The sequence below is a fragment of the Buceros rhinoceros genome, unplaced genomic scaffold, assembly GCF_000710305.1.
Source record: "Buceros rhinoceros silvestris isolate BGI_N320 unplaced genomic scaffold, ASM71030v1 scaffold3335, whole genome shotgun sequence".
Classification (NCBI taxonomy): Eukaryota; Metazoa; Chordata; class Aves; order Bucerotiformes; family Bucerotidae; genus Buceros; species Buceros rhinoceros.
In genome coordinates, this window is record NW_010410966.1 from 28683 (window position 1) to 40724 (window position 12042).

A 12042-nucleotide genomic window follows, 5' to 3' on the forward strand; every position below is an offset into this window, starting at 1 on the left:
AAAATACCATAATCAGATCAGCTCAAGTAGTGCTGATTTATCTCTGAATTAACGACATTTCTCTGTACAGTTGCAGTAAGACTGCTATTTTACAAACTGATATTCAGTTGAACGTATTTATAACACAAATTATACACTATGTACAAACCTAGTTCTCCAAGGAACTCTTTGTTCAACATGCTTCAACCCAGAAGGGACTTGCCAATTTCTAGGACAGTATGCTAGCTTTCCCTTTAATTTAAATATGGAAATGCGTATCAAAACATGAAAAAAATCCGTTTGCTAGCATACGGCAGTGTTCTGAAGTCACTTGTTTGTTACCATATGTTATAGAAGAGTAGAGCCAGTCACAACACATTGCTTATTATGAACTTAGATTCATGCGATCACACTTTCAGCCCGAGTGCTTTCAAAAGATTGTAGGATCCGTTTATCTTTGCTCTTCTTGACACGTAGATCAAAATCGCAACTACAGGTACCGCTATCGCTGCTACGCTGGAGAATGCAATAATCAGTGGTATCATGAGATGTGATTTTTCCAGTCTTTCTGAAACTGGAGACAAAAGGAGAAAAAGTTGTGTAAACCTGATTGAAACAGATACAAGTATACTACCATAAAAGCGGTGTTATTAATCACCTTCATTTGGAACACTATTTCTGTTTTCATGCACAAATCGCATTTCAAAACATTTTCCTTTTTTTTTTTTTTTTTTTTTTTTTTTTTTTTTTTTTTTTTTTGGTAACTCCAACACTCTAATTCCAAGCTATCATCTTGGTCTTGAATTTGCTATGCAAATTCAAATCCATTTGACATCATCTATAATGAAGAACACCACGGAGTTCGTGAAGAATACAAGAAGAATATCTTGGGGTTCTTTTCCCAGGAAACACCTGGGGACATTTCTACCTGCCGGAAACAACACTTTGGGAGAAGACTGTGTTTAAAAAGCCCGATCTTTAGATCTTGCTGTGTAACAGAACTTTCTCTGGATTAGTGGATTAGTCTTACTGGTCACGCATGTGGACGGAAATGCCTCCAGGATCCACCTTTTTCTGTTCCTATCCTTAAAGCTACTGCGCCAACTCAACTAACAGAGACAGTAACATCCATACTGAAAGGAGATTAAATGCAGCTTATTCTCACCAGCTCTTCTATTATCGGTTTGATTTTTGTTTGGTTTTTTTTAGGTTGACTACAGTATTGTTGCGCAAGGATCAGTCATGAACTAGTTGTGCTCACCTTGACACAAAATTCATTAGAAAGTATGAACAAAAGAGGTTTCAGGCAACGGATCTACCTACCTACAACAGTTATCTCAATCGCTTTGATATTGTTTCCAACCTCATTGAAAACACCATCAAATATGTGCTTGTATCATTTTTGGTGACATTGTAGGTTCCATGCACTGATGGCAGAATAATTTCTTTCTTCTGATAAATTTTTTTTCAGGACCATCTATGATGGTGAGTTACTGTATGTGCTACATGTAATAGTGACATTTTCTCCTTCTTCAGCATTTTATGATGGATATACTAACAGAGTAATATTTTGAGAAGGAACTGAGAAGAAATGCAAGGTGGGACTTAGCAACAAACAGAAGCAAAAAAACCTTACAAGGCAGCAGCAGCAGCATGTACACACAGAGTACTGATCCAGTTAGTGGTGTCACTACAATATTCATGCAGTAGCTTTAGGCATTACTCTGTCACTAGCTGTCCTTCACCCACTGCAGTGAACAGCAGCTGACAGGAAGAACATTTTATCAACTGATGGAGTATGCTGCATATCTTTTACATTATCTGGATCCTTTTCCTCTTTTCTTATTTTAAATTCACTGTTTATTCATTTGAGTTCATGAAAGGACACAGACCCAGGGGTTGATGTTCTCTTTCAACAGAAGAGGAATAAAAAAGGCAAAAGGAAGCAGTCTTAGAACAGTACTTTTTTCACTGGGTTCCACAATTTTACATCCTGTTTTCAAAGGTGGAAGTGGAACTATGAAAAATTTTGAAGCAGCCATTATTTTGTGCATCTCTAGTTTTGGACAAAAGTTTTCATTGACACTAAGATCCCACAATTTATGACAAGAACATGTGCAACTCGTCTCAGTTTTATTTTTAGAGAGACTTCTTTCCTAATGGAATTGAGGATGTCATTCTGTCCAAAATATTAACTCTGTACAGTAGTTATTTTAACTAACTTTTGATACAAAGTACTATGTGCTGAGACTGCTCTCCCGGTTCACTAATGATATAGAATCACCCGGCTGGAAGAGACCAACCGCAATCATATCTTTCTGCGTCTTTTATCTGAACCCTGCCTATGGTATATTTGCCATCTACTATTTCAAGGGTTGTGATGCCATCATCTATTTTCTCCCACCGAGTACTCTGAATAGATGTAACATCCGCAGAGGTGGAGGAGATGGTAGCACTTTCTCCTTGTATCACTGTACTTGAGGGAAAACTGAAAGTGTATTTTTTGGTTCAGCTACAAAAAGAGCAAAGAATAAGGAAGAGAGGTGGATTAGTGGCAGAAGCGATCATTAACCAATACACTGCAGCCATGCAAAAACAGAAGCAGCCAGGCTAAATCAGAGAAGTCTGCCTACTACTGAAAACGAACCTTCGCTATCATTGCGTGTAGGTTGAGGAACCAGCATTTGGTATAGTGCAAACGCACCTTGAGAGAGCAGGATACAAAGTCAGAACTTAAAGGAGAACCAAGGGACTATAATACAGAACCCACAGAGAAGTTTCAGCATGTACTTTCTCTCGGAATCTTTTGTATGCAGGTATCCGGGTCCTCCGCTGAGACTTGTCTGGGAGAAAATACAGGCACTGCACAGCTTCTTTGCCTCATGCATACATACATTTGCTCAACTGACATGAGAAATTTGTAGAAGCTATCTGTACTAAGGCGGATTTCCCCCTTCACTGTTTAAAGCTTCCTAAATGGGGCTTAACGACATTAGGGCCACCTTTTAACTCCATTGACATCAAAGACAGAATTCCCCTGTCCTTCACAGAATGAGATCTGGACCAAAAATACAACAAAGAGCTTGTGTTCTGTCTTGTTCTACTAACCTTGAACAACTAATTTCACAGTTCGTTCTTCTTTGCCAAATCGGTTATAAGCTTCACATTCATAAAGCCCCAGATCTTGACTTTTTATGGTCTGTATAGTTAAAGTTGCATCTTTAAAAATTTTCTCAGACTCCCCGGTGGCCGCCTTTTTCTTCCAGAAGATCACTGGAGCTGGATTACCAGAACTAGTACATTTCATAGTCACAGTTTCTCCTTCTTTAACAGCAGCAGCAGGGGTAACAGAGATCATTGTGTTCTTCGGTCCATCTGAAAGGAAGAATCCTGCAGTTAATCATCATTGGACTTCTCAGACACAGATCCAGCACGATCTACTGGATACCAGGTTGTCAACATCCCAGAGCTAATTTATTTTTCATTCTCAGAGTAAGCGAAGCACGCAGTATCAGAGCTTCCATACAAAGTGTCTATAGCCTAACTGTGCTAACCAAGTACTTCTAACTAAGGATGACAGGAAGGTAGATAAGCTTCTTGCTCATTCAGATCCTGACTTAAGACTGTCATTCCATTAAAGAATTCATGTGTTTGCTTTGCTCATCAGCACTGCTCTTTGGAGAAGAGCAGAGGACTGTGCTGATGTTTTTGTACTCACAGGGTTTTGTTTAGATTGATGATTACATTTATCACTGAAGTGGAGAATTGACCAATCACATTTAAAAGATTAGGAAGACATTACACACACACTTACACTCCACAGTAAGTGTTATTTCACGTTTCCTTTTCCCAAACTTATTTTCTGCCACACATTCGTAGTCTCCTCCATTTACAAACGTCACAGATGGAAGAAAGAGAATTCTCCCCTCATGGTAAGGCCCCATGTCTGCACCGTCAGATTTTCTCCTTATAATAGTCTTGGGAGGAGGGTTACTCTCAACAGAGCACTGTATGGAAACATTTTCTCCTTCTTGAACTGTTGTAGAAGGCTCAATGGAGAGTTCTGCAATGTTTGGAGCACCTGCGTGACAAAAGAAAAGACTGTTATATTAATGCGAAAGTACTAAAGATGGAGAAGGCTTTTAAAAAGCAGAAATTGCTTGCCCAAGGATCTGTTCATTTTGGTTTTGGTCCCAGTTCCATCCAAGACTTTCAGTATTACCGAATCAGTAATAATAATGATAACAATAATGTCCAAGTAGTTTTACTATTAAATGACTACTAATTTACTACTAACAACAAAACCTACTAGTTCAAAGAAAGAGACTGTGATGTTCCTGTGAAATTGCTATGTACGTTAGCATTTCAAGGAAATAACAGTGTCCCCCTCACCACCACTTCCTTACATTCTTTAATCACTTTGCTGCATTGCAGGAGGCGTATAGAGGTATGCACGTACAACAGTGGTACTGAGAGAATTAGCTGAAAATTATTGTAGAAATGAAAAGCGCAGCCCAAGAAGAGCAGCCGTAAATTGAAAATTAAATCCTAAAAACATAACAAAGAAGGCTGCACAATTACCTAATTTTCAGTATTTCAGCATCCTTCAACCCAACAGGCAGCTGCCAACTGGGTACTGGATACTACAAGTTAAATTCAAGCAGACTTGTACCTTGTATAATAATGTCCACAGTTGCCTTCTCGGTTTTGTTAGTTACCAGATTAATTGCTTCACAGATGTACAGTCCTGAATCAGTGAAATGGGCATGGGGAATAGAAAGGACATTGTTTTCTATCAGATGCTGAGTGCTTTCATCAGGCAGACGTTTTCTCCAAACTATTTGTGGTGGTGGATTACTCTCAGTAACACAAGTGAGTTTTAGAGGGCCTCCTTCCATCACCAAGTTGCCTGGAGATGCAGTAATGGTAGTATTTCGTGGGCCAACTGGAAGAGAACAAAAGAGAGGTAAGGTCAGTAAGTTTACGGAGAATGACATTCACATCTTTAACACCAAATTCTCTGTATTTCACACAATACCAAGAAAGAAAATGAATAATGTGTAAACCAGTAACACAGTGAAACAATTTTTCCAGATTTAATAGGATGTTTAGCTTGCAGCTTTGAAAGCTAAGGTAGACAAAATGTGTGCAAATTAAATTTTTTTTACTCTTACATTTATCGTGCTATTGTTTCAACCATAAACTTGGAACTGGTAATTTTAAACACAATTGTTTATCTGCATGCTGCCAATTTCTTCTAGTCTTTACTTTCTGACTGAGCACCAGTGCCCAAGGTATAAGAGTTAATTGAGAAGTTACTAAAACATTGCCTAACTTCTGTTATGAACAAGGGTGGGTGTTTAACGACTCAGTTAAAAATTATTATTAAATACAACAGAATTCAACTGAATACAACAGATTATCTACAAAAATACATAGAAGTGCAGACTATAAATTATTTATAGCACACACTTTGTAAGCCCATTCCATGAAATTTAACATTAAACTGCACTTGGTGTGAAAGCCCTAAAATAAAAATACTTACAGTTTGCATTCAGTTTCTGAGAAGTTACTCTTTCTTTGGGTTCAAAGTCCATACCAGTAATTGGTAACCTGGCCACACAGGTAATTTCTTTCCCAATATCTTCAGCCCTGGGATGAAATGAATATTTCACAGTTTTGTTCTCTATATCTGTGCTGTCCTCTTCATAAAAATTTGCCTCATGAAGAACACGTTCTTCCTTCTTTAGGAGTACTTCCAGGCGATGAGAAGGATACACATCAGGAATTTTACAGGTGACAGTGACTGGTTCTCCAGGAAGTAAGGATGGGCTGATCTCAATGATAGGATCTCTCGGGAAAGCTAAAAGAATAAAATCCATTTCTTTAGTCTAGCAAAGATGAGCTATAGGGACAATGTAAGAGCAATATCCAAACATAAAACATCTTGAGTTTAGAGGCATTTAGAACATGACGTGATATCAACTTTATTACAAGACATACCTCGATATGAAGACACACCGGTCTTTTATAAGCAGTTCATACACTAACAGGAATTTTATTTTGTATTTCAGCAATTGTACAATTGTTGAAAAATCATCACAAATCATCTAATAAGATCCAGCAAGGCACCTAGGCAGTGATATAGCTGCCTAAATATAGGCATCCCAAGCAATCCATACACGTGTGTACCATGGTGGTACCCCGTTTTCTGTGCTCTGGTATGTTTAGACATCCGAATCATTCTCCTGCAAACTGCAAAGGCTTTGATTAGGTGCTCTGCACGTGCAGGTTTTCCAAACACACCCATCTCAACCACATGGGTGGTTGGTTGGTTTTGGTTTTTTGTTTTATTGGTTTTTTTCCACCTCTAGAATGTTTTGGGGAGCCTATGTTTTGGCTTTCATGTATTTCCAAAAATAAGAAGAAGTAAGATCAGTATGTACTTCCTTCAGTGCAGAAAGCTAAGCAGAAAGGTGCTGAGAAAGAGTGCTGAGCAGAAAGATAAAGGAATATTTCAAGGAAATATATGTGGAGCTACAGCAGACTCATTATCCTCATTATCAGTTAACTACCAACCACAATATCTGAAAACAACTACTGATTTTTTACAAATGTGTACTACTTCAAGAAAACTTTAAATTTTTACTTACAGTAAAGTTCAACTTTGACAGTCTTCTCCTTTTTCTCACCACAGAAGACAGTACACAGATACTGATGAGAATTCACAATGCTAACTGGATTCATAGTCAAGGTAGAGTATGTCTTATGGTTGTTCACTATTCCTCCAAGGGGATTGTCCATCTGGGTCCTCCAGGAAAAGCTTGGTGATGCACAGCCAGTAGTACTGCATGTGAGTATGAGAGTTTTCCCAATCTGTGCAGCGATTCTGCCAGCAGGTATAATCTCCATTTCAAACGCTTTAACTACAGGAGGGAGAACATTTATAAACTTATCAGCATTCTCAACACTTATTTTCCCGTTCCTTACGATCTACCGTGACACAAGGTCATTAATTTGCAAATTTACAGTTGTGTTGAGGCTAAACTAACAGAGCTCATACAGCTCATACAACTCCAAAATACCCCACAAACACTGCTATTTTCATCAGAGATAATACAGACTCAGATGACTCTGAGAGACAGTTCTCATGCCTAAAATGGCATAAACCCAATGCTGCCAGTGAAAATAAACACATTGGCGCAGTACAACTTCTTTTGTCAGGTGGATCTGGTTCTCAAATCTTTGCAACATTTGAGGGGAGGGGTGCTAAGGAAGACAGCAAGGACAACTGCAGAATTGCTTTCAGCAGCACATTTCCTACCAAACTTGATACTGTCAGGGATGGCAGTAAAAATCAAACATGCAGTGATATACTGCAGTTGTCTCCTAGACTGTCTTTTAGCAAACTCAGTAGAAAATGACTGTCACTGCAGAGCAAAAAAGCTCAAAGTCAGTGTCAAAAGAAGCCTCCTGACATTTTGACAGAACGATTTAAGTAACAGTTGTATTCACTGAAATGTAAAAGCAACTGGAACAAAGAGAAATAAAGATCAAACTGTAAATCGTAGGCCAGTTTACACTCAACAAAATTAAAAACAAATCAAGCAATCGGCACCCCCCAACTTACCAGTCATTAACACATAGAAAACCAGCACAGCTTGGCTTGTTCTTCCCATCTGTTCTAACGTTTGGGTATGCTGTTACTCGGTAAAGTAAATTCAAAAAAGTAAATTCAAAAGCCTTGCTTTCTCTTTTCTGTGAAGACGCTCAGTGAGATCCTGCTGCTCTGCAACAGTTTGTCAGAAGAGCTCCACCGAGCTGTATATAAAGGCTCTCCTCCTGGTGGAGCGGGGAATGCCTGGCCGGGGAAATCCAGAGCCGGGAGGGGGGCAGGCGCCGGCCAGCTCAGCGCCCTCTGCTGCGCTTCCCAGTACAGAATTTAAAGTCCAGAAAGCAGCTAATACTAACTCTTGTAATACAGCGCCTACTGGGCTTAAAAGGACCAAGCCAAGATCTGATCCTGCAAACAACTGATAAAATGAAAGAATGTGCGTAATACCAAGTAACAGAATGGCACTCTATCTCGGAGGGAAAAGTTATTCAAGTTTGCTTTCAGTGCAAATATTTTTGTAGAGCTGAGTCTTGGGAATACTTCTAACAATGCTCAGTTCTCTAAATAACTTTGCCTAACTCGGTATTCCCTTTGAAAACTATGCTATCAGTTTACGAGGTGACGTTACTCATATTCCTAAGCGGTTTTGATACCTAAAAATGGAGAAATAAGTCAGATAACAGAAGTCTGGAGATCTGACTTTACCAGCCTGATTCAGGCTTATCCTGTTTGCATGGATTGAATGACCTAGTTTTCCCAAATCCATTTTTAAAATGTCTCTGAAATGTCTCTCTTTCAAGATGCAACTGGTACACATTACATTACTGATACGTGTCTGAGATCTCTTATGTCCTGTTTACGTATAACTGAAGCATAGCAGCTGGTAAAACAACTTTGAGATGATTTTTAGCATTTGGTTTTCAGTGGGCATACAAATCCTGTTTGGAATACTTCTGAAGGCATCTATTACTGGCTAATATAGTGACAATATTATGAAAAAAGTAAAATAACATTTTCAGTGTGTAATTTTCAATGAGGAAATGCTACGAATGCAAAGAATGGATACGGGTTTTCAAATCGCAATTGTTTATTTGTTTGATCACTTGAGTAGTTCCTATCAGTCAATTATGAATCACTAAACAAAAGCAGCAAGAAATTAAAAACAAAACATGTTTTTAACATGTCTCTGGCAAATCATTTGATATGTAATAGTTTGGTCATTTGATGCCTATGAAATACTGTCATCATACAATATATTTTATAAGCAGCACAGATTCAAATACCTAGTAGATGAGTAACAACTTGGGAAAATAAAGGCTGAAGTGACAATGCTGTAAACACTAAAGAAATTGAACTGCTGAAAAGCTGGCACTACATCAATGTAATACTTTTTGAGCCAAGCAGATTTTATGGTTAATAACCTGATGCTAGCTACAAAATATCATGTTCAGGTAAGAGCAGTGCCTGAGGATATAAGGCTCCCACTGGCAGCATGTCTTCTTCAGCCACTAATTTTTTCTCCTTTTTCCCTGACTGCAGCTGCCCCTACACTTACGTCCTCATCAAAGGACAGACAGACAGTGCAAGCAGATGCAGGGACATGCTAGGTAAAACAAGAAGCAACGACCACTTATCGAGCACTTCATCATATAACATAATCATCATACACTCATAAATATAAAAGGGTTGTAATGACTGTGAGAAGATAAAATTGTGATCTCAGGCAGAAAATATGTCTTCAAAGTACCAATAATAATTAACAAAAACAACAATATTCAAGAATTACCCAGAGGACAATAAAACAGAGAAATCTGAAGCCCTAGCAATGCCTAACCAAAAGTTACTAAAGATGAAACTCACTGAAACTACAGCAGTGGGTTCTTCCATAATATGTTATTTTTATTATCATCATCATTGTTTTTACTAGAGGAAGAAGAAAAAAAAATGTTATAAGTCTCATAAGGAAATGCAAGCAGAGTACTGTTCCAGAAGTACTATTATCAAATCCAGAAATCCAGAAGAAGTAACAACATCTTCAGAACATGATTTTACTTCTCAGAAAAGGGTTTTGTTGAAGATAAGGGTTAGTTAAGCTGAAACTAAATACTTTTTAATCATAGGCAGAGAGAAGCAAGAAACGAAACTATTCTGCTTTGACTGCTTAAGTAATCATAGGCTAAGCTGAAAGAGAAAAGGCAACATTTCCTTGTTTCTGGGAAATCAGTTCCTAGACACAAAAAGACATAAATAAAGGAGGCTATATCCCCACACTGGAAAAACTGTAATCAAGTCCTTCATCAGATAACGCGAAACAGGAAATAACTCTGATCCAGCTCAGTAAATTAAACTGGACAGTTGCCATTAACTTTACTGGAGTTGGATCCTTACTAGAGGGACTATTATTACTGAGTGATCAGACAAATTTAACTCAGACACTATCTGTAGGAGCAGGATTAACCAACAAATATTAAAGGAAGGACAGATCTGACAAGAAATTTTAAAAACTCTTGAAACTTGCTCTTTACTTCAAATGTGGGCCTTCTATGTATTATAAAAAGAACTTGTACTCTGCTGGTGTTCCTGCTATCCTCAGCATCAACCTGCAAACAGGAAAATGGGTATCAAGTTTGCTCATTTTCAGAACAGGCTGTTCCATTTGAAAAGAAATAGAGATCATCTGACGAGTTTTTGCAGTTAGCCTCAAGAGCTCAGATAATCTAGCTTTTTATTCAAACAGCACTGAGGAGGACGCTGGGCATAAAAAATAGAGGATGCATCCAGATTCACAGTGAGATCAAATATTATAGGATCAACTGGAAGAAATCCTGACACATGCAGAGTGTAAGGAAGACTGGAATGTAACATGTATTACAAAAATATTACTCAAGATGAAAGAGATTAAAAGAATTAAGCACTGGGACGTAAATATGTTTCCCAATATGTCTAGTAATCAAAAGAGACTTTTCTCAGTCTTTGATGGACAAACAAAGATAAAGCAATTTTGTAACTCAGAAGGAAGTTTGGAAATACTGAACACATCGGTTTTGGCCTGCCATCAGAAAATACAAACATTCTTCAGCAAACTGAAACTTACTTCAGACTTTTCTGGAATGTAAGAAAAGAAAACCATTTCAGAACTGTGCTAAGCATTTGCTTTAACTCATACTTCTACAAACCTGCTAAATACCTGTATGATGAACTTCAATTAACTTCCTCTAGGCAAAAGAGATAACTTCTTGATATCTTAATGCATTACTCAAACAAAACGCCCGCTAACCAACATGTTAGTTATCCAACATTTCCAACCCTCTTCCTGTATTTTTAATGCACTGCGCTATCTCATGGAGGCTATTAGGAGAAAGCTGAAAGGCTAAAATCTCATGCAGAATTTAAAACGTTCACCACTGGTTTTGTGATTTATGGCCAAGGACCTATGGAAAACAAGGCTAATCTTCTTTTGGCACAAAAGACTTAAAACAAATAAAAGTTAGAAGGAACCTCACCTAACTCAACATCCTGTTCATTGTGTCAGTCAGTATCTGCATCTAGAGCCACCATTTGAGATTTCTGCTAAAAATATTCAGTGCCAGAATAATAACTTCTACACAGGGCCCCAACACAGGAACATATGTGACATGTTCACTACTAAACATCTTTGCGTCCCATCAGCTTGAAAGGGCAGAATTCTTCTGTGGAAAGCGTGGCATTCAGGTGAGAAGATGCCACTAAATCCGACTCAACAGTTCTTTAGTCTCAGATCATAGAGGTATTGCAGCAAGTTCATACTTCGATTCCCCATTCAAACTACATCCCTCACCTGTCTCATGAAAGACGTCCTTGGGATACGCACTGGACATCTGAGCGTAAGAAAGCCTCTTACAGAGCTTCTGATGCTTTACAGAAGCAGCTCTACACAAGAAGTATCCGATACCTCCACAGTATGATCATGCCTGAAGAATAAAAGCAAGAGGAATGTGCTGTAAGTCAAAGGAGAACTATTCTCAGAGGGAAAACATATCTGCATCAGCACAGAAGGAATGCCTTCAGGCACCACATCAAAGGTAACACCTTTAATACGGTCATATCTTGATCAAGTAACTGGAAAAGCAGGAACCTAGAGGATATGTACAAATGCTGCTGACTATACGGCTCGTAGAGCAGATAATGATCTGCCAGCCTCAAGATTTTCAGTTCTCAGCAACCTCAATACCCTGCTGTACGGATTATGCACTGCCTTTCCTTAGTCTACGCCTACAGGCTTTTTGGTTCCCAGAGCTTCCCTGTCCCTTTGCTTTCCCTAATTCCCTCTACTTTCTTTCTCATCACCTGACAATAATGCAACAACCTCTGTAGAGATCGCAAGAGGCGGAGGGGAGCATCACTGACTCCCTGTAATTTTCATCTCTGGATGGGAAGGGTGAGATCTACATCCAGACCTGTTTAAAGGG

General features: G+C 38.6%; 1 protein-coding gene across 1 annotated transcript; it reads right to left on the minus strand.

The window, feature by feature from the left end:
- Positions 1 to 386: 386 nt before the first annotated feature.
- On the minus strand, positions 387 to 11451 carry VCAM1 (vascular cell adhesion molecule 1). The gene is made up of 8 exons (XM_010135786.1): positions 11412 to 11451; positions 6633 to 6905; positions 5525 to 5842; positions 4652 to 4924; positions 3818 to 4060; positions 3088 to 3369; positions 2283 to 2450; positions 387 to 553 (listed from the first exon to the last, which is right to left on the minus strand). Exons 1-8 carry the CDS (start codon positions 11449 to 11451, stop codon positions 387 to 389), a joined length of 1764 nt encoding a protein of 587 aa, XP_010134088.1.
- Positions 11452 to 12042: the final 591 nt, after the last annotated feature.

Excerpts from the sequence above, each read along its gene's own strand:
- VCAM1 (XM_010135786.1), bottom strand. The coding sequence starts at position 11,451 with ATGTCCAGTGCGTATCCCAAGGACGTCTTTCATGAGACAG. Across the intron at positions 6,906-11,411 it reads GGACGTCTTTCATGAGACAG|TTAAAGCGTTTGAAATGGAG; the intron begins GTGAGGGATGTA and ends TCCCTCCTGTAG. Across the intron at positions 4,061-4,651 it reads TGTGGACATTATTATACAAG|GTGCTCCAAACATTGCAGAA; the intron begins GTACAAGTCTGC and ends TTTGTCACGCAG.